Here is a 23,243-nt window from a genome sequence, read left to right as displayed (position 1 = left end):
GCTATTCTTACTGCAAATGTTGTTATGATGACAAATCACAAAGAATGAAATAAAATAAGAAATGGGAAAAGTTGCTAAAAAGAAAAAAATTAAACATAAGATTTTCCTCTGACAAAAGTGAAAGGCACTACAGTCTGCAGTGGAGTGTCATTGATAGATGTGGGCACTCAGAATCTGAGAATGACCTCGTTCTCTTTCAGAAAACACATGATTATATAATCCATATTTTACTATATACAATACATATTCTACATGAGCATTTAGGACATACTAATAAACTTCATCCAGACACATGATGCACTCAGGAAATATTCATTTTGAAAGTCTTGTGTGCATATGCAGATTGATCATCCATTGCAATAAAAAATATTGTAAAATTGAAGATGATCAAAAAACCTTGAAGAGGGTGAGAAAAGCAGACCGAGAGAGCAGTATTCATTTTGACTTGGCAACAGGACAAGAGGAGGTTCAGTCAGTTATATTAGTTTCACACAGCGAGAAGTGTGCAATGAATCCAAGCATGAGGTCGTATCTGAGTGTTAAGGTAATGGAGTAAAACTGAAATGTCAGATATGTGATCTAAAAATTCATGCTTTAGAAATTCACATTTTTTCACCACTTAAAGATTAGTTTAACTAAATTTAATGTAGATAATAATGCATCAGAATACCACAACTATCAATTTTTTTTCTATTTTCTACACTTTATTGGAAACTGTGACAGTGGAAATGAATTAAGGAGAATGCGGCTAGAGATACTTTTTACCACAGTGAATATTTCTTAAGATGGAATTATTTCTATAAAGACACAACCCTCAAACAGCCATTGAACCTTTCCTACGGTAATGGCCAAGAAAAAAAAAAGGGTTTATTATATACATTGAAGTAGCGCTATATGATGTAACCTGCAATTAAACAACCTTTAAGAAGCTTTTCAATAAAATGTGCAGTAAAAACAATTATGAAATGCAAAATGCATGAAAGATAAAGATTTTTTTTAAATGAGACAAATACACACTACCATTCAAAAGTTTGAGGTTAGTAAGATATATAATAATTTAGCAAGATGTCTTTTATTAATCTGTTAAGTTTATTATTACTTTATTAATACATTATTATTACACTTTAAAATACCGGTGTTCTATTTTGAATATATTTTAAAATGTAATTTATTCCTGTGATGACAAAGCTGAATTTTCAGCATTATTACTCCAGTCTTCAGTGTCACATGATCCTTCAGAAATCATTATAATATGCTGATTTGCTGCTGTAACAATTCTTTTCAATTTTGTTCTTAATATTTTTGTGGACACCATGATCATTTTTTCTGGATTCTTTAATAATGATTGATGAACAGCATTTATTTAAAATAAAAATAAAAATTAATCAGTGTACAAATGTTCAATTTAATGCATCTTAAAATCTTACTGACATCGACTATCGATTTAAAATAAAGGTGACAATTTGCCCCAACCAGACACCTTTGGCCTAAGAACAGTTCTGTTAAAATGTGCCTTCATTCTATAGTTGACACCTGTCTGAATGTATATTCAACTGCTACAGAATAAATTAAATATTATAATTTTAGTTTGGAGGGCAGAATTCATCCACACACAAACACAATCTAAGACTGATTTGATGTTTAAAACCAGCATACAAAACCACAGCTAGAGCAACACATACATTCTTGTTATTGGACTTGTGAATCAAAATCCTGTTGTTACTGAGATACAGCCTTTGTGACAACTCAGTGTGACAACTTCTCAGTGTGACAACTAGCCCCGGTCTCTGTTATACAGAAATGGAAGTGTGGTGCAAATCAAAACAAGCTAATGAGAGTTTTCACAGCAAAAGTCTTGACTTTTTTTTCCTCCTTTGCAAACAATGGTCTTAAAGATGAAACCTCATTATACATGTCCAAAGCATAAACGGATCAGGACAAATGTGGCAACAAAGTTTCAACTCGGGCAACATTCCAGCAGGTCTGATGCAACAGGGCTGCAACAAGAGTTACATCTCCATAGTGTAATATAGTGTCCTTCCTCGTCGCATGTGGTTAAATAGTGCTTTACATGGGTCTCTGTGCTTCGATTTTGTGCTTAGATATACATCCAGTCTGGTTTTGTCCAACTGGACCCACTTAATAATCATCAGGATTTACTTACCCTCTACATTTGGAAAGGAAATACACGTATAAAACGCGTATGCAGACTTTCTTCGAGATCAAGCGGGAAATCACATAGCTCTAATGACTGATTTGTGGACTCGAGGCTGTAGTTCGGATTGAACTTGTCCCATTTCGAATTGGACTTTACGCTGAGGGGCGAGGCGGCGGATGGATACGAACTCGTGTGATGCGGTTAGTGTTTGGTTTGACGTGATACTCCTCTGTTCTCCAAAACTTTTGAACGATTTATCGTGTAACCGATCAGTCTCGACATCAAATGAAGAAGAGTGAGACAATGTTCTGCTAAATTGAAAACGTGAGCTCCTCCACTGCGGTTTTCTGCGCTAACAGAAGCTCTTCAGACCTGACCACCTCAACACGATGGAGTAAGTGTCAACTTCCATTCAGACTTTTATATGAGCTACAACTTCCTGTGACAGTGTAAATCTCAGTTTAACTAGTTTTCAGAGTTTCTGAACTAAAGAATAACCTGCAGAAATCTATAGAGATGAGTTTTCATCATGACATTTGTTATAGCTTTGTTTGAAATTGCATTTAAAAATGCAGAAATTGCTTAACTTGTTTTTTTTTTTACATATTTTCTGTACTGCTCACAAGCTTCTTTTTGAACAATGTGTAAGGCTCTATTTTCAGGCACTTTTGTCCTTTTGATGTTTCTGAGTGGATTTATAAATCATAAGATTTTTTATATTTTAAAATTAAGTTTTCATTTCTACAGTATAAACATACATTTGAATTTTAAACTGTAAAAAAAAATCCTTTTGAAATTAATATTTTAAGACTGGACTTTAGCCTCTGTTTTGCATTTGGCACTAAACCTGACTAGAGGCATCATATTACAGCATACTATATGAGCTCTAGCTAAAGGTCATATTCATTAGGTTTAGATTTTATTATTATTATTTAAATTATTAGAAAAATTGCACTCTATCTTATCAATTCAGTCAATTTAACTTATATATTTTTTGAATTAATCATTTTCATGATAGTCTATGAAACTGTGCATCTTTTTTGGGAGGAAAAAATGAAATGTTTGAGTTTGTTTTTATTCAAATTTTTGACACTTGGAAAACTGAATTAACGAGTGCTTTTTACATGTTTTTTTAATTTTAATATAGGTTTCAGTTTTTCACATCTCTTTCCTGTATGAGGCATTTCTTCGATTCTCATGCGTTGTACGCAATTCACCATTTCAATCGAAATTGTGGCGGCATTGATTATTCCCAGGAATACTCCCCTCATTTGCACAGCCGGCTTAAGAGCTTCCTCTTTCCTACTGGCTAACGAAGGCCAATCATAGGCGGAGGGAGGAGTCTGCACAGACGGAGGACTAAATTGGTAAGCAGTACGGCACTTTTATTTTGTCCGATTGTTGGTGGGAACCACACTGCAGCGTATGTGTTAATGGCGTACAGTAAGTAAAGCAAATATTTTGGTCATCCACATCGTTTCATCTTTTTTTTTTTTTTATCGCTACTTGCATGTATTGTTTAACAGCAAAATATATAGATATTCGTAGTTTAGTGTTATATTTGCAACCATGCATATGCTGAGATGTTCCATCTGTATGTTGAAATAATGATGAATTGTTTTTCTCAAACAGATTGGATGACAAAAACTTTTGACGCTTACCCAAACTCAGCTTCCACGGAATCCTCTCCTGGTTCCTCTATCCCACCCTCACCTCTGGAGCATGACGTCCAAATGCCCTCCGACTTGGAGGTTATGACCACTCTTCTTAAAGAAGAACTGGCTCAACTGGAGGATTATTACCTGTATGAATCAACACCTATGAAATTGGAAAAATGGCAAAAGTGTGACAAAAGCCTACAAGCTATGGCTACGCAGTCATACTATCAGTTACCCTGCGCTTCGTATAATGTTAACCAACCTGAAACAAATCCCAGGCTGGTGTCTCTGGGGACTGGTGAGCTCGACCTACGAGGCTTCTGCGGGGGCTCTATGAGCCGACCGAAAATGTCTAGACCCAGCCCCTACAGCTACATTCGGACACACTGCAATAGCCAAAGAATATCAGCAAACGGATGTAAAGATGTGGAGGTGTTTGAGAAAGAAACGTGGACTTTCAAAGGGACTCATTCAGGTTACGCAGAGTTGGGTTTTGACCAGTGCTCTGTCGACAAATCCTTCGCAAAGAACCACGGCAGCGCAAAGAAGGTTCGAGAATGTGCTTTACTGTTGAAGGAAGAAGAAAAAAGTTGCTTCACGGAAGACGTGTTTTACCGAGCGGAGATGATGAGAAGTTACGATCTCGGTGGGTCCCTGGAGCCCCACCACAGGAGAGAGGGCCAGAGCCACGGGATGAAGATGCTCGGCCACGACGGGATTGCCATGCCGATTTTGCAGTGCGCCGAGAGCGAGAGCTGTCCGCCGTATAAACAATCCGAAGTAGCCGAGTGTTACTTTCATCAGATCACTGCCAATTTAGAGCCATATCACGGCTACATGAATGAAATCGATCAGCCAATCAGAACTGGGGCTGTTGATATCCAGAATAATGTCTACTTGCACCATGAATGCCTTGGGGATCAAAGCTTTGAATGTCTGTCCGGTGACAGTGTTGAGTCCTCTTTGGAGTTGCCTGTCCAGAAGCCTCTACAAAGGTCACGGGAAAGTCAGTGTGTGTTTAAACCAGATGTTAAAGTAGGTTCTTTGGAGAGAAACCATGGAGAACGCAAGCAGAAGAAGAGAGACCAGAACAAGTCTGCTGCCCACAGGTACTGTAGCCTTTTTTTTTTTTTATCTGGGGACAAATAAAAATAAAGTTGTCACCTTGGTCAGTTAGTCAAATGAAAGCAAGCGCTGGAATATTGCATGAGCTAATAAAAATAAGTCAATTAAGAAAGCATGTTTTTTGTTGTGGATCATACGAGCAGAAAAGCTGAACCATGCTATTTTATTCCACAAATGTTGCCATAAAAACAATAGGTACCGTCAGCGTAAGAGGGCGGAGCAGGACTGTTTGGAGGAGGAGCTTCATGGTTTGGAAGGGCGGAACAGAGAACTTCGGGACAAAGCAGAATCTGTAGAGAGAGAGATTCAGTATGTGAAAGATCTCCTGATTGAAGTCTACAAGGCTCGCAGTCAGCGCTTAAAAGAGGATTCCAGTGCCTAAACCTCTGTCTCTTACCAGCATTTCACTTTTACCAGGCTCTGACAGCATGTTTTTTATGCTCCGAATAGTTAGTGAACCTCAAAAAAAAAAACAGAAAAAACCAAGAGCTCATGTATTAAAATGGTTTTGTTTTTCCAAAGCGAAAGCCACATGGTTTCATGAAACTGAGAGCATAATATCTGAAGCACTGTGATGATAGCCTTGAATACATTCTAATGACCTTGCTTGGTATTTGAATTTACAGCGATATATTTAATAAAAAGCTGCCCATCAAGATTTGAATGAATTTCACACGGGACATTACATTGTTTTAGTGTACAAAATAAGATTTCTGTACAGGCTTGCTCCGTTCTTTATTTATCATGAAATATCGTGCTTACTCAACAGCACAACATAATGAGAAATTGTAATAATGTAGTGACATGGTCGGAATTCTTACTAATATTGTAATAATGCAAAGCACTGCAATGTAAAATGTCACTAATTTTTCGTTGTCTTTTTTGTTTTATAATTTCATGTATTTCCTTATATTTCTCCTTTATTTGTGAAATATCTCATGTAATTACATACAGAATACAGGAGAAATAGTGCTTTTGCAATGATATTTAAATTGCTTTAAAATATATTTTAAACTAACGTTTATAGTATATTAATGACTGATTTTTTTTGGCTCAGGTATGGAATGCATGTCTAATACAAAAGCATGTTGGGTTACAATTTATTGCATGACCCCTCAAATAAGAAATGAATGCTTTTGTGCATTATGACAATATGTAGAATTTTTATTTCGCCCATTTGTTTAATTCTCATTAACATAGTGCTTTAAAAATGTGCTCTTTTTTTAATTTATTTATTTTTATTAATGTGTAATCCGTATGAGATATAGATTGTTTTTATGCAGGTTTGCGGAAAACAATCACTGTCATTTGATACAAGACTTTAAAATTCTGAAGAATTTGAATGATTTCAACATTTTTGAACAGGTGCACATTACTACAGTAGTATACTGTGCCTCTGAAAACTGACAAGCGTAGCAAATCTGAATGCATTTCTTTCTGCAGGTTCTAATGTGTTTCAGAATCTACCGACACTTGATTAATAAATACAAATTATATTGTGCAGTAATTCTTATTTTTTGGTTGATTAAAATGTCAATAAATGATTCTTAAATATTTTATGAATATTGTGATGAAGAATTATTTTGCTTGTTTACACCTGCTGATATAAATGAATATTTATGCTGATAAATGTTCAAAGAAAATTAAATCAGCAAATAAACATCACTGAAAATAAAACATTTCAGTATTTTTTCCAAGCAAATAAAAGGCAAATATCTGATAATGATTGATGAAAATACATTACAAAAACATGTTTTTCAATACATTTTATACTTTTTAAAATACAAACGTATACAGCTGTTGAACTAACATATTTACATTTGATATGAAAAGCTTTAACTTTTTATTTAATATGAAAAAAATTCACGTAATAAATTCGGCAGTCCACCTTTTCCTCTATTACTGTTACCTATATATAGATTTATTAACATTTATTGTATTTTTTATTGTCATTAAATAGGCCTGGTTTTATTAATTATTATTATTTACATTTTCAATATTCAGGATAATGTGCTTGCAAAATGTTTTGTTTTTGAGCAGAAAATTGACAGCAAACTGAAACGCTTTAGCTTTTCATTATTATAACCCATTATAATTATGAGCTCATTGCACATTAGACACGACAGCTGGTTGTAATGTGTGGTGTGGCCTCACGATGGCATCAAAGGAATAAACGAGACGGCAGGCAACGGGGTTCCTGTTCTGTTTGGTGAGTGAGAGAAACCTTGCCGGTTTATTTCAGTCTAGATCACAGCGCTCAGAAGCAAGTGCCGAATGTACGCCAGATTTGGCCCAGACTCGGTTGCTATCTGGGCTGTATTAGCCTACAATTGTTTATGAACATCATAGGCTACAGTTACGGGAAAAATTATGTGGCCATTTTATTTACCATGAATTTCTGCATAAATGGCTCCTAAACTTTGATCTGATATCATACTAACAGGATCGTTTATTTAAATATCACGCAAATAACGTTTTTTTCTTTTTCATATTACAGGATTGTAAGTCACTAGTCTAATAATATCCAAAAGCTAATCAGGAATCAAATAAAACGTCTTAGTGTGTGAAAATGATTATAGTTGGGGCAAGTTTACTGTAGGCCTACCCCTTTATCTTCTTTTTTCTTTTCTAAATATATTATTATTTATTAGTTCTTATTGGGGTGTCTTAATACTCCTCCCTTGTGTGTTTGAAGCAAAGTGTTAAGTCAAAGAGTCTCTATAGCGCATAATCATATACAAACAAAAAAAAAAGGAGAGAGAGAGAGAGGAATAATTGCAAACATATTTTTGATTGATATTTTGACTGTCTTTCGCTCTTTAAACCTGAAGATGCAAACCAAGCATTGTGCAAAACCATAACATACAGTTAGCTGAACAATATTTTCACATTATCTTTGAATAATAACCCCCCCTCCCCCCTCTCTAAAATAATGAGAGGGAAAAATGGAGGAGTGCAAATATTTTCAGAGAAAGAAGAACATAGTGGATTTTTATATATAGCCTATATTAAATATCAGCTCCATCATTCATGTTTAATTTCGAGCACACCATTTACTAGAAATTTTACAACGTTTTATTTCTGGAATCTCGAGTCAAGTGTAAGTAAGATCACACCTGTCGTCTTTATTATCAGAGCTCCAGAGCTTGACTTCTGAAGACACGCAGCTGGGGAATGCAAGCTGAGACAGTGTGCGTGAGAAGCTTTGAGGCGTTAACTTGTGGCCCTCAAGGCAAAGGACATTTCACTCAGCAGTCTGTTTATCTTCCAGCTGACTGAGCCTGAAGGTGTATAAGAAAATCCTCTTCAAAGAGACACACCCCACAAATCCTTCAACAGTAAGCTGCCATTGCCACAAGTAAAAGTGATTCTTATCAATTTGGCAAGGGATAGTTCAGTCAAAGAATGCTGCCATCATTTACTTACCCTCATGTCACTCCATAAATGTACATATTTATATCATCAGTAAAACACGAACAGAAAAACTTTGTGCTGGGGACTGGAGCTTTCAAAAGCAGAATTGTTACTGTTAACTAAAACTATTAAAAATTAGTATCCGTTAATTGATATAAAGATGAACTAAAATATACAAATATTTGATGAAAACATAAAACTTCAAATTAAATTAGAAATGTTACCTTAGCAACTAAATGAAACAAAAGTAAAATAACTAAAAATTAAATGAAACGAAAATTCTAAAAATGATGCAAAAGAAACATAAAATAGCGGTAAAGTGGTCTGTGCATTATAATCAAAGTCACACAACAGCCTTGTGTGAGGTACGGATTATGAATCATAATTGAGTGAAACTCTTCCGCTCCAGCTGTGTCCGGATCAACCAGTGAGCTTAAATTGAAATATCAGAACAGTCATCTCTTGTGAACTCTCATGAACTCGCTTAGGAGAAAAATGTAAGTTACTGCTCTAAACTTGCATGAAAACACAAAAACAGCAGCAGTCAAATATAACAGCTTTATTATTTTTTTCCAAACAGCATCAGCATGTATATGTAACAGGGACTGTGTCTTAAAGCAAGACTTATTCTCTCTCTCTCTAACAGGGTCAAGATGAAAACAACAAAGCAACAAGATAATTACACTGGTATCTCATCTGTACAAACCTGCCCCATAAATGCCTCTGGCACAGATCTGCACAAGATAAGACTGATGGGAGTCCAAAAACTCATATTTTAAGTTTATGAAAACACCTCTTCCCACAGTAATACAAAAATAACACCAAATACCAATTATACAAAAATCTCTTCTATCTATGCGTGATTACACATAATCGCAGACATGGCCAAACGACTTTTGTTTCCACAAATCATTGACAATTTGGCTACGTCCAGACTGCAGGCAAAGGTGTCCCAATTTTCGCGGCACATCAGCTTATAAATGAATGCGCCGATTTCAGTGTCCTCCATGTTGTATGCCGTCTATTATAAATCTTTTGTGCATCAGCTCACACTCAAATCGACATTGGCCACATTGAGCAATAAATCAGAATTGTGAAATGGCCTTTGTGACTTCATACTTTATCTGCAGCACTTGACAGGTAATTTACTTGGAAACAACATGCATTAGGAAAAAAAAACTTAAACTTACGCTTTTATCCTCAATAAAGAATTTGCCACATCAATAAAAAAAAAAGATGTACTTAATTGGCTTAAGAATGTCCAATATAAACTCACATACACCCTAACTTACATTATATACTATTAACTGATATGAGCCCACATAAAAACAGTTGCAATCAAAATTATTCAACCTGCAAGACATTTTGCTGCTGATAATGAAATGTTATGGTAACAGTTCAACAAAGACATCAGTAAACTATGATAGAAAGTTTATTAATACACATTTGAGTGATTCTGAGAACGTAAAGTTGATGAAAATGAAAACTGAATGGCTCTAAACATTCATATATAAAATTATTTAACCCACAAAGGTCAAATTTTTTGCAGAATATTTTATTCTTTATAGCCTCAAATAAACACTCCTTGTAAGTGCTTAGAAGCTACTGTCACCTCTCTACTGCAATTTTGGCCCATTACTCACTTGAAAAAGCTTCCAGATCATTGATAATCTTTGGTCTTCAAATTACACCAAATGTTTTCAATGAGATTTAAATCTGAAGACTGTACGGGCCAGTCAAGAACATTCTAGGAATGATCCATGAACCAAGCTTAAGTAGATTTGGATGTATACTTTGGGATGGCTGTCCTGCAGTAAAGATTTCTACTTCATGCTACAGCAAAGCACCCCCATAACAAGACTGGACCACCTCCATGTTTGACTATGAAGAACTCAGAGCAGTCCAAAGTCAAGGAGAAAAAAACAACGCATTCTCATCCTAGGGCGTCATATACTGACGCTTTTGACATTTCGTCTACATCCAATGCACATGGCACCCTTTAGCGTCAATATGACACGCACAGAGCTTTGTTGGTTATGGGTAGGTTTAGGTCTGGGGTAGGGTTAGGGTTAGACCGCTAGGAGGCGCCTTCTGGCCCATTTCTATCTGCGTCTCATATTGACGCTAAAGGGTGCCATGTGCGTTGGATGTAGACGAAATGTCAAAAGCGTCAGTATATGACGCCTTGGGATGAGATCGGGCTGGAAAAAACAGGAATCCCATCCAAAATCTCCTCCCATCCCTGGTCCCACTTCCTGATCCCTGGGGCTGACTTTTAGAGGGGTTCTCATACATGCTTGCATTAGACCCTGAAGTTCTGCCAGTTTGGCTGGGGGGGATGATTGCAAGATGTGTTGCATTCATAGTCTTGCTATTTGAATCCAAGATTTTAATTATTTGCTCCTAAGTGACTTTAAAGCAGACTAAAGCCGGGTGCACACTTTACGATTTATAATAGTCCTTTACGATTGTTGCTTGTCAGAATATACGAACATGATCATCGCTGTAAGTCATGTCACACTGTAAGATCTCAGTTGTCAATGTCAGACTGTACGGCAGTTAAGACGCGTTAAAAACGGACGCACGCAAGAAAATTTGTCCGGAGTTTTACATCATTAATCAATGACACGTTCGGTGACAGTGAACTGCATTACACGCAGGATTGACATGGTAACGTTAATTTTGGTCACGGCTAGTCTGGAAAAACGAAGACAATTTGACCGTCGTCGTCGTAGGAGAAGTCACACTGCAGGACTGGGAGTCAAATCTCCTGACACTGCCAGAATTTCGTCTGAGGTAAAATTTGATCGGAAATTTTAAATTTGCAACGGTCATTAATCGGTTGTCGGTGAACATATCAAACTAACGATCAAAGACTTCAGATTTTAGCCTAGGATCAGAGGAATCTTTTAGGATTCGCAAAATTTGTCTCAGACATGCAAAATCGTGGCCAAAATCACACAGTGTGCACCCGGCTTAAGTGAACGTGCAAGGCTGTGGCTTCCTCCTCTGGATTTTGGGGTTATTCTAAGCAGGAAGCTCTCTTGTGGTGCCATTCTAGAGGTATGGATGGGGTTTTCGCTCGAGACTCGCAAACCCTCTATGGTTTAAGGGTCTATATCTTGAGCTCTTTGGCGCATTCCTGGGCAGTTTGTAGAGCGAGTTCGAGTTCCCATTCAAAAGGGAAAGGGAAAGTCTCAGATTAAGGGGAATAAGACACTGCATCTCCTTGCCATGCTTCGTACATTCCTGTGCATTTCTAATTAATACAAAGAAGTGGATGACGTGTTGTACAGGTGCAGTTATATATACTTGGTCGCACCAGTAGTGACGTCACAGGCTGTCACTGGCCAGTGTTAATGTTATTGTCGCGTTTGGATGCACGCTTTAGACACCAGTCACGCTGTAGGCATTTCCCCATAGTGTCCTCTAGGGGACGCAGTGTCTCACTCCCCTTCTCAGGGAACCATGGTTAGCAGCGTAACCTGAGACGTTTTGTTAAAGGCTTAATTATGTTTTAATAATTTTGTACAATACCATACAAATAAGTAACTTAAAAACAGCAGCGTTGAATAAGGGTTGAATAATTATGACACGTATTAAAATCGTATAACTCAAAAGCATTACAATATATATTGACATAATAACGCTTAATTTGCCACTAAACTGTTATAGATGCAATTGTTAAACTTTGTATATTTACAAATTATTACAGTCTGCAGGGGTTGAATAGTTTGGATTGCAACTGTAAGTATTTATAATTAAAAGAAGTTTGGAAAGATGACCACAAATGAATAATCAAAGTATCTCTCACAGAAAAATTGCAGCTATAATTTCTAATTTATACCCGCTCCCATTAATATGCTATGTGTCTATTTTGTTTTTAAAACCATATTCATGTTAAAAAAAAAATAGATATAATAATCAGTACACTTTACAATAGAGCATAAACAAAGCCCTAAATATGTCATATACATACAGCCCCTATAATATTTTTGCTATGCAAGATATGAATCACCCCCTATGTGCCCATGTACTGTAACATTAACTGTGCTACATGGTGCAGGTTTATTAATGTAAAACAGTTTGAGATATACTAAATATAACTGTTACCTATTACAAAAATATGCTAAATACAATGTTGCTGGAAACACCTTATTGTACCCAATCCCCAAAACAAATAACTTTCATTTAATCAGAGGGAAAGTTCACCCAAAAATGAAAAATCAGTCATCATTTACTCACCCATTTGTTGTTCAAAAACTGTACGAGTTTCTTTCTTCTGTTGAACTAAAAAGAGGTTATTTTGAAGAATGTTGGTAATCAGGTAGCCATTTACTTCTATAGTAGGAAAACAATACTATGAAAGCCATTGGGGTCGGTCCATCAACTGTCTGGTTACCAACATTCTTCAAAATATCTTCTTTTGTGTTCAATAGAAGAAAGACACTCATATAGTTTTGGAACAGTTTCCTATAGTTTAGGGTGAGTAAATGACCGATTTATTTATTGGTTGAACTATCCCTTTAGGAAAAGCTTAAATCAGGGTCACACTCATGACTCTGTATTACTAGCTTATCATTAATACAAAATACAACATTAAGAAATGGACAGCTTTTGCTTACACAAGAGCAATTTTTTTCAATTAATTAAGAATATTTTACAGCTTCTTACCTCAAATACTAACATATACCATGTAATTCATATAAGTCAAGGCAGCATTTATTTGATCAAAAAATACAGTAAAACTGTAATATTGTGAAATTACTAGAGTTTTTATATATTTACTATTTAATATTGAATTTTCAGCATCATTACTCCAGTCTTCAGTGTCACATTATCCTTCAGAAATCATTATAATATGCTGATTTGTCTGCTCAAGGAACTACAAGTAGTCACCATTTGAAGTGGATCAAAAAAAGTTCAAAGTTGTCCTAAGACAAGAAAGGTATTGTTAAAAATGTATGTATAACTTTGATAAAAGTTTTTGATCTACTTCAAATGTTGACTATTGTATTATTATTAATGTTTAAGAGTTGTGCTGCTTAATATTTTTGCTGAAACTGCTATTTTTTTTCAGGATTATTTGATAATTAACGAGCAGAATTTATTTAAAATAAAAATCTTTTGTAACATTCTAAAAGTTTTTACTGACACTTTTGATCAATTTAAGGTGTCCTTGCTGATATATCATATTCTTTCTGACTTTTCTTATTGAACAATAGTGTACATCAGAATTCACTTACACCTTTGTAAAATGGAGACTAAAACCCAGCAATGGGTGTATATTGTTGTAAAAAGCTATTAGGAAACATCAACATATATTGTTGTGCAAAAGCAAAATGCAACAAATGCGTGACAAATGAGTGTAAAAATTCAATTTAAAAAAATCAGTTCCATTGTTGGCACAGCTTCTGCATTTTGCTATTGTACGCCAGTATATGTAATCATGACAGTCTCCTCAATATCACAACTATTTACTCTTGGAGTGAATAGGAACTGTGGCATTCGACAGACTCATAGGTCTTTCCACATTTTTTTCTTTTTAAAACATTTTGCTACTCAAACGTAACTAACAGTGGAAGTTTCATAGAAACCAGCTAATGAGCAACCATTGTGTTTTTGCACCGCGAAACACCTCACTTTTCGCCTGAGCACTTAACAAAATCTATGGTTGCATAATACATAGCTTTACCTTGCCCTGAAGACTTTTCTCATTATCCACAGAAAGAAAAAAAGCAACTGATAACTAAAATATGTGTGTGTATACACATGTACATATTGTCTTCATTGGCAGGTTAAAGCTTGTATTCACTCATAAACATTTACCGTCAGTTAACAGTACTGCGTGGCCATGCAGAGAAAACAACTCATGCTAGAAGCCAAACCACTTCTAAATCATGTTGTTGATGGCCTGAAAAACAAGAAAAACAATTCAATAACCCCATGGTTTAAGAATTTGTGCCGTGAACAAAACATGTCAGATATATTCGTGCAGTGTAACAGGTTAAGTGCATCAGTTTAACACCATTTCAAACACTCCTGTCCTCATAGCACATCAGTCATCTAATATTAAACATGACTCTCACCTTGATTTTATTTGACTGAAAGAAGGCTGCTTGTCCACACAACTTGGAATCAACGCTGTTCATCGTATTGAGGCGAGCATGTTCCTATATGAAGAAAAAAACAAAAAAATTAAACTCCTACGCAAGTGAATTATGTCAGGGCAATGGCATGTACGTCATTCTCACCGGAGCATGTATAAAGCATTCCATTTGAAGAAGGCACTCGAGCGTTTCCATCATCTGCTCCTTGCGAAGAGTGTGCAGTCTAAGATGGCCTGCAGATTCGTACAGCTCCAGTTCACGCACAGTGTGGTTAAGAGCTACAGCTGCACATTGTAACGCACTGAGCCCTGCAAACAAAATACCATCCATAAATCCCTGTTCTCTTCACATGCTTTAGAAATACACTTCCAATTGGCGATTAGCATATAATTTGATCAAAAACAACTTCAATGTGTAAAAAGCTCATGGCCAGGATCCAAAGTTATTTGTCTGGTAACTTTATCAAGAAATACAACATGTTAAATCTCGTAAACCGCAAGAACCTGCCATTGCAGTTTTTCCATCTGACATACAAGTGCTCTACTGAAGTGACCATCTAATAATGCGTGATATGACTTTTTACAACCTGAACTTACTGTACCTTGCCTTTTCATTAAAATAATTAAATTAATAATTAAATTGATAATAGTTATATAAAAACTAACACGCACACATCGTTTAAATATTTATTTTCAAGGGAATAATAATAAAAGACTATGCCAAACTACATGATAAGGTTTCATGTATTTCTGGATGAATTAATGGACAAAAAGTGCCATTGACCCATATTAATTCTGCTGTCTGGAGAGGATATTGTTTTTAATGACCCAACAAGTTTGATTAAACCATTAAAATATGAAGAAAATACGTTACTTTATATATTTATGAGGGAAGAACAAAACAATGAACTCAGTTAAGGTATTCATCTGACAAAATTATTGGGCAAAAAAGGCTTTTTTTAAATGCATAGGCAAAACGAAAAGCTCACAGCAAACTAAACTAAAGACTGGACTTTGCTTCAACTACAACATAATCAGTTACAGTATTCATATTTTGTTGGTTCTCTCTTGTTTTTGCATGTGTTCTTAATTTCTTTGTATTGCAGCCTGGCCAAAAACGTATGTCCGCACAATTTAAGAAATATTTATAGCTGGTACATTTTCTTAAAATTGATTCATTTGCACAAAATTTTAACAAACTTTCAACGACTAGCCCAGGGGCCGGTTTCACAAAGATAGACTTTGACTATGGCTTAGATATAGTAGATAGTCAGACTTAAGATAGACATCTAAATCAGACCGTTGCACAAAGCACTTAAGACTCTGACTATCTTAAGTAGGACTACACTGCAATGCATTCTGGGTAAGATAAGACACTTTTCAAAACAAAAAACATGGCGGATCGAGTAAGCGCATTCAACCGCTCGGTGCAGTTTACCCCAGCGGAAAATATGTTTGTTGGAGGAGTATAAATGACGGAGTATGTTTTTATGTTTCCACTGTTCGATCGCGCCCGTGCCTCTCTCTCTCTCTGACACACACACACACACACACACACACACACACATTCCAGCATTGCAATCTTGACATCGCAGCCTGTTATTATGCAGGGTTCACACCAAACGCGAATAGAGCGTCAAATTCGCGTCTATCGCGTCTAGTTCGACTCTTGAACATTTTAAATCCATTCGCGCGTCCAAGGCGAATAGGACGCGTGTATAAAGCGAGCGTTTGAAGCGAAATAGACGGGCATTCAGAGCCATGACTCCACTAACGTTACCCCCTATTTGAGCAGTCACGGTGTATTGCATTTCACGCATCGCCTACGCTTGCGTATGAAAGGGAGCGCGTCGATCGTTGCTCGCGTTGACTATGTAACGTAACGGCCCTAACAGTTAAAAGGACATTTTACTTGGGAATGTAGTAACAAGAAGAAATGTTTAAATTATGAGCCATTTCCCCTTTTCTTTTGGCAGTTTGTAATGTAACTGATTGTTACTGCTGGTTGCCAAGGTAACATAGAGTCTTAGACCTAAGTTAGCCTGGGGGTAAGGTGTCTAATTTTTTTGGTCTAAATTAAGTCAGTCTTTATTTTTGTGAAATGGTCTAACTTGCATTAGACTAGTCTATGAGCAAATTTTAGACTTGTCTAACACAATAGACCGGTCTAAAATAGCTTTGTGAAACCGGCCCCAGATCTTTAACCAATAAACCACATCACTTCTAAGACTTTCTTTTGTAAGATGTAAAAAAAAAAGTAAATTCTGATTACAAAACATACTTTCACAACAGGATTGTGAAACGACAAAGTTTGTGACTAGTACTACAAGATTCTTTCTAAGGTTGAAGCCACAGCCTTACTCCGGCAAAACCTCATAAAAAATTTGGAAAATGCAAATAATCTGGATGACTTTTATGGAAATGAATGGAGAAATAATAACTGGTCCCCTAACGCACAATTACATTATTAGCATAAATAAATGAAACTGAACATACCATTTGCATCTCTTTCCTCCAAATTAACATATACGCCAATTCTCATTAAACCTTTCAGGACCTGACAAAAAAGACATTTACAGTATGAGTGAAATTGTAGAGGTGGGATCTGTATGCTAATATTCCAGCACCACATACATTTACCTCCAAGACTCGAATATATCCATTCTCTGCACTGAGATGGAGACATGTCTTTCCATAACGGTCCTTTGCATTGATATTTGCACCAAGTGACACCAAATCAGCCACCATGAAGTGCTGATTCTTCTGTGCAGCAAGATGAAGAGCAGTCTAGGAAGAAAAACAGGCCCATGCAACATTTATGCGTGTTTGCTGAGTGACTGACACTCAGAGAATATGCATGTATGATTGTTTGTCACCTTTCCCTCTGAATCTTTGATATCTAGTTTCTTCAGAGCCATCATCCTTCTGGCAATAACATACACAAGGGATCTCTTTCCCTCCTCAACAACTCTGTGTAAAAGGCTGTGGAGAGAGCACGAAAGCAGTCACTTTCCATTGCATGATCTGTTCGCTTTTCAGTGTCAGGGAAAAGCTATTGCTAATTGTAAACGGCTGTGTTCAATAGGTGGAGTTTGGCCTATTCCACGGAAAGGTAAACAACGCATCATCTTTTAATGAGTCTGACATAGTTGTTATTTCAACTGGTGTAGTCTTTCAGGATGTTTGACAGGTTTATGTGTAAGGTCATATCAATTACGATTGTTCCAATTAATTCTGTGTGCGAGAGGGCTTGTTTAAAGACCATCTGTGCCATTTTTGTCGGTACTGAAATGCTTCGAATTTCAACTGGGTTCCTATGCGAGCCATTCATCTCTTTTATTCTGCCCTGCTTGAGGAGTTAATAATGGGGTTTGTCATAAAGTTGTGAGCGGTAAACTAATGCAGCCACTTATTGAACGTGACAACAACGATGGGTGACCCAATTTCGTTCTTTCTGTATTTCATAAAAAGTTTCAAATGATAAAGGTGGCACTACAAAAGTACTCTTGCAATTCTTGCTACTTGAAGATGATTTTCAGAAACTGTGCATTTTCTTCATTTTTATAAATTACAGCCGTACTTTGATAGATTACCCATTAGAATCTGCATGAAGAAACCATCTGCAATGGTTTCAGTGAGTTTTTGAAAAGTAAAATGATCTTACATCCTTCCGTTTTCGTCTACAGCAAGAAGCTCTTGGTCAGAGATCTCCTTCAGCAGATTCTCCTCTCTTTCCATTTGAGTACAGAAGAAGGTCATACCGCTGCACTCCTCCTGCTGAGATTGTGGCCATGGTGAGCACTTCATCTTTTGTGGAGAGACCTCCCAGACTTCTGGGTTGGGGCTTGCATGGAATGATTCTTGTGGGAAGGGCACTTGGTATTCGCATGAGTTTGCAGCAGAGCAGCTCATTCCATTTAGATCATCATACCTGTAATTATCGGACTCATAACTGCTATATTCTTCCTGATTCCCAAAGAAGACATCGGTACCCTGGCTGTAAGTTGGGGACGGGTAAGAGCTGCACACAGAATGGACAGGCGAGGTTTCAGAGGGTACAGAGTAGCTTGGAGATTGAGGTATCTCATTCTCCTGACCGTATGTGTTCATCAAACCCGGTTGAGATGCTTCTTCAACCCAGAACTCTGAAGAGTATGAAGCTGAATGGGTTTTGTTTGGTGATCTGTATGACTGACAGGTCTTAAGATCCTCCTCCAACACTTCTACTATAATAGCAAGCTCTTCAAGACCCTTTGTTTGATGTTTCTTCTGTAGCAGAAAAAATATTTCTCACAACCAGCCTATGTACCAGGTAACCAATCCAAAAAAGTTCAAAAAAAAAAAAAAAAAGGACCTATAGTTCTGCAGACGTCACTTACCAGAAAATTTCTCCGGTTTCCACCTGTGGTAACTCGTTTCTTATCCCCTTTGTACCAAAGACATTTCTAATTAGAAACGTAATGAGGTTAAAATTATCATGCTAACATTTACATATTTCAACCTTACCTTTAGATGCCTTAGATTTTTTTCCCTAAAAAAATACAGTCAGACCATGATCAACATGCCTCAATGTGATTGTAAATAAATAGAAGAAGAAATGTCATCAGATACACAATCATACCTGCAGATCTTTATGGTCAATACCCTTGGCTATCCGTATATTTCTGAGAATGTCCCGTACTGGCATTTTCACTCTAACTCCGAGGTATTTCTTTTCAGATGTGGACTTGTGTTTTTTCAGTCCTAAAGGAATACAGGACAATTAGAGAAGCAGTGGGCTTTATATCTGAAAATATGTCATTCTGGAATGGGACATACGTGATCTAACAACACACAAACCCATTTCAAAATTCAGCAAGGAATTAATTTACGATAACATTTATTATATAGGCCTTTGTCAAAATGATTGTGACATCTTAAACCAATTTAAGACGGGTTTGATGGTTTTAGCTGCTAAATAGGCCTAGCTAGGTAATAAGACCATATTAAACCATCTAAGACCAGCAGAGCACACCAGCTTAGGCTGGATAGACTTAAACCCAGTAGGGTCACAATGATTAATCATCTCCTGGACATTGTTCAGGAGATATTTTGTGCCCACCTGTTTGGCAGCTCTTCTTGGCGTTACTGTCCTCTGACGGTTTCTGCGTCGTTATCCGTAGATTCGCCCCACTTCCATTTGAAGGAGTTTCTGCTGGCAGCGGTGACTCGTCGCACGAATAGTCGCGGCGTCCGGTGTCTTCAGGCAACATATCTCGCCCGTTGGCCTCTACCTGACTGCTCACCATCCTGTTATCCGGTTATAAAGCTGACTAGAACGTGCTACGCGTTTATGATAACAAACATAAAATGGTCGAGTAATGGGCTGCTAGTCCTCATTCAACAGGTGTGTAGTGGAAGAGGCGATGTGTTTTCATTACCTGACTTGAGGAGGCGGGGCAGTCAAAGTATCTTTGATATAGCCTATATATTTTATCATGCGAGAACAGTGAACCCCTGTGGAGCAAAGATGTTAAATCGAAGATGAGCTCTTTAATCATATGTAGACTAACTCAGTTCTGTTGAACAAAATAGAATAAAATCAAGAAAATTTAATCCTAATATAAATAAATAGCCTAAATCTTAAATTTAACCTCTAATCTATTCTGAGGCTTATAAAAACATTGATTTTGTAACTATTTTTTTTCGTCCTCTAAATAATAGCTATAAAGCAATATAACCTTAATGAAGCAGAGTTAAATATACACATCATGACAAACTTTTGCAGCGTAAAACTATTATTATTAATAATAATAATAAAATATTAATCTTCATCCTTCAAGTTTGGAGTTTGGACTGTCAAACAAACTCAATCCATGACGTCCAGAGAGGATTCTGGATTCCATTTGGCTCTGCGTGCCATATTAAATCATACACTGACATCTACCGACGACACTCAAACATACACACACAAGTCCGCTTCAGCTGTATATTAGTCTGAATCAGGTCAGTAACCAGTTGACATCTGTTCTTCCCATAGTATATCTAATAATTATAGTAAATCCTTCAGTTTAAAAGTGCTTATGTGAATAGACTTTATGCCTAGGCCTACTACAGTAGTTATGTTGTGTTTGTTTAATGTTTGTTCTGAGAATAGACATGCCTTTGTTTTCCTCACTGGAATTCCTACACAACTTGCAATATTCTAAAACTACATTCGGAGGCTACTACTATGCAATTCTTTGTTGAATGTACTAAAGTCTGTCAATCATCATTAGAGCGCCACCCTCAGGCTGAATAACGCAAGGACATTAGAATTCTGCCAAAAGTGTGTCTGGTGTGTTGTTCAGCGATTAAAAAATAAAGCTTACAAAATGTTGATCATAAACTAGCGCTGAGACACATGTGACGCTACTGTTTGTTAAATGCATTCACCTTATAAATCCATATTTGCATCTGGCAAATAGGCTACCTGTACTGGATCATCTTAACGCCTTATTCGAAATATAGGCCTATGCTTGTAGATAACATTAATTTGTGCATGTTATTCACCTCTCAATTAATTCTTCATCACTTTAATGATATATTTGTGATTTATTTTTAAACTAATACATATTTATAATAAATAGTAGGCCTATACACTTTTTTTATCTGACGATGTTGGCACATATTGAGTCATAGCAAGAGGGAAAAATAGATGGAAACTAGAAGAAATAAGACTTTGCACCAATCTGAATAGTAGGCTATGTTTCGCAGATTAATCCACAATAATTAATTGGAGCATTTTTTTAAGTCCCAGTAGACAGGAATCATCGTATGATATTGTTTAGTTATAGCTTTTGTAACTAATTAGATTTATGTAACAAAAAACTCATCGATTTCTAATTATTAATTCAATGAACGCTGTATCAACACTAGGTGGCAGTGCTGCACTGCCTTGCAGACGCCACGGTATAAGCCACCTTTGTGTCTTTTGTTAGAAATCATCTAATAATCTATGATATATGATTCAAAATATGCAATGTTAATAAATTCCATTGTGCCTTCTTAATCTAAATCAATATAAATATATGTTAGGATATAGGTTGCAAACTGTAACAAACAGTTTCATACCATAGTCCCATACAGGTCTTTTAAGGTAATAAGTGCTTATAAACATAATTAAAAAGATGATATATATTATTTTTAATATAGTTTCATCAGAGATGAAATTTTAAGCTTATCCCCTTGTAGAACATAATTTAGCCTAGAGTAGGCTATTGAAAGGATAATTTTGACTGATTTCAGTCATTTGACCGAATTTATTTATTTATTTATTTTTTGATAGTAATATGGTTGGTGCATAACATGGTGACACATCTTCATGTCTACAATTGAATTTTGCTTTTTTTTTTTTGCAAAAAAAAAAAAAAACGGTTTTGTGCTTTGCTTTCAATCATTGACCTAATCTCACATCTATTTTGTGCACAAGTTCCTAATATATCAAGTAACACCTGATTGAAGCCCTGATAATGGATAACGATGAGGGGCAGGTGGTCTTTTTCTACTTCTTTTTATTGTAAAAAAAACATGGATCCACGAACAATAACGTTGGAGCTACAATTAATCTTGTCACCTAAACGTGATCTTAGAATTATAAGGCTCTATCTCCGTAGTTCTGAGATATTGAGCATCAAAGTTTTTACATCCCAGCTGGCAATGGAGAGATGGAAACTTTTTATGTTATTAATAACTACTAACAAAATATTTTTTTACAAAAATAACTGTAAACCCTAACGCTCAAAATAATTAATTGGTTTGAGTAGGACAAACTTAAATTGAACTAATTAGTTCAGTCAAATTAATTTTTATATAGTATTTAGCACTTTCTTTTTCTTTCAAGTTCACAGAACTGATATATTTTAAGTAAACTAAACTGTTTCATTGTTTTGAGTTTTATGAAATGATTTATTTAATTTAAACAAACGTAAGTTTAACTGAAATGGCTGGGATGTCGATTTCCCAGCATGCTTTGCTGATGGCACTTGAATGGGAGAATAAATGCTAAAATTAAGTGTAATATAATGTTTTTTTTGTGCAAGATTAATGTTAAGTGGGAGATTTAGTAGTGATTAATGTTTTATTATGCTAATTTAGAAGAATTTCTGTTAATGTTGGTTTTAGGATAGTTACCATCATGGTGACAAGTGGTGCATGCGGCTTCATTTGAGAGCAAATAAAATGTTTATATTGATGTACTCATGCAGTAAGTGCTGTATAACATACTATTGTTAGCATGATAACTTAATAGTATGTTAGCAAACTAGCTTGTTTAAACTATAAGTTAATACTAATGAAAGTGTTCACATTGAGATTGCATGAAGGTTTAAGTTAAATGTATGAAATAGTGTACTCTGATTTTAATTGTTCTTAACTTGAAATTTTTAAGTACAAACTTAAAATCTTAAGTTCTGCTTACTTAAAACTTTGAATTTCAATACTTAAAAAAATTGAGGCAATCGATTGCCTTAAATTTTTTGAGTTCTGCTAACTTAGGCATTAATAAACACCTAATGGATCAGATTAGGTCAAAAACTCAATTTCGACCAAAAGTGGAGATAGAACCTTATAATTCTAAGATCACGTAATCTTGTATACATTGTTAGCACAAGCCCACACTTGTAGTATAAGTCAGAAAATACTGAGCGTTAACTTGACCTTAATTTGACAAACTGTTTTTCAAAGATGTATGAACTTATTCAACTCATATTTCCATGTGATACACACATTCAGAAAGTGTTAAAAGACATTTCCAACATAA

General features: G+C 36.0%; 3 protein-coding genes across 3 annotated transcripts in view; 2 read left to right on the top strand and 1 right to left on the bottom strand.

Moving 5' to 3' along the window:
• LOC308693715 (E3 ubiquitin-protein ligase TRIM39-like) overlaps positions 1-23,243 on the top strand; it is a gene marked incomplete at both ends in the record, with an annotated part of 764,022 nt that overhangs the window by 207,998 nt on the left and 532,781 nt on the right. The gene's annotated exons all lie outside the window — the stretch shown is intronic.
• atf5b (activating transcription factor 5b) lies at positions 1,970-6,609 on the top strand. The gene is made up of 4 exons (XM_081370305.1): positions 1,970-2,552; positions 3,306-3,525; positions 3,791-4,925; positions 5,137-6,609. Exons 3-4 carry the CDS (start codon positions 3,796-3,798, stop codon positions 5,321-5,323), a joined length of 1,317 nt encoding a protein of 438 aa, XP_081226431.1. The 5' UTR covers positions 1,970-2,552; positions 3,306-3,525; positions 3,791-3,795; the 3' UTR covers positions 5,324-6,609.
• Positions 13,903-19,891, bottom strand: LOC308693399 (uncharacterized protein). The gene is made up of 10 exons (XM_081370287.1): positions 19,566-19,891; positions 19,086-19,207; positions 18,844-18,909; positions 18,129-18,733; positions 17,341-17,446; positions 17,105-17,251; positions 16,961-17,021; positions 14,610-14,773; positions 14,445-14,528; positions 13,903-14,269 (listed from the first exon to the last, which is right to left on the bottom strand). Exons 1-10 carry the CDS (start codon positions 19,750-19,752, stop codon positions 14,249-14,251), a joined length of 1,563 nt encoding a protein of 520 aa, XP_081226413.1. The 5' UTR covers positions 19,753-19,891; the 3' UTR covers positions 13,903-14,248.

This window comes from Scardinius erythrophthalmus (assembly GCF_964197995.2).
Source record: "Scardinius erythrophthalmus genome assembly, chromosome: 7".
Taxonomy (NCBI): domain Eukaryota; kingdom Metazoa; phylum Chordata; class Actinopteri; order Cypriniformes; family Leuciscidae; genus Scardinius; species Scardinius erythrophthalmus.
The sequence above is the reverse complement of the archived record's forward strand: the minus strand, read 5'-3'. Positions and strand labels throughout refer to the sequence as shown.

What these genes read in the sequence shown, in the direction of transcription:
- LOC308693399 (XM_081370287.1), bottom strand. Translation starts at nt 19,752, where the DNA reads ATGGTGAGCAGTCAGGTAGAGGCCAACGGGCGAGATATGTTGCCTGAA. An exon ending in GATATATTCGAGTCTTGGAG is followed by an intron (nt 17,022 to 17,104) that starts GTAAATGTATGT and finishes CTTTTTTGTCAG; the next exon opens with GTCCTGAAAGGTTTAATGAG. An exon ending in GGAGGAAAGAGATGCAAATG is followed by an intron (nt 14,774 to 16,960) that starts GTATGTTCAGTT and finishes TTTTGTTTGCAG; the next exon opens with GGCTCAGTGCGTTACAATGT.
- atf5b (XM_081370305.1), top strand. Translation starts at nt 3,796, where the DNA reads ATGACAAAAACTTTTGACGCTTACCCAAACTCAGCTTCCACGGAATCC. An exon ending in AACAAGTCTGCTGCCCACAG is followed by an intron (nt 4,926 to 5,136) that starts GTACTGTAGCCT and finishes TAAAAACAATAG; the next exon opens with GTACCGTCAGCGTAAGAGGG.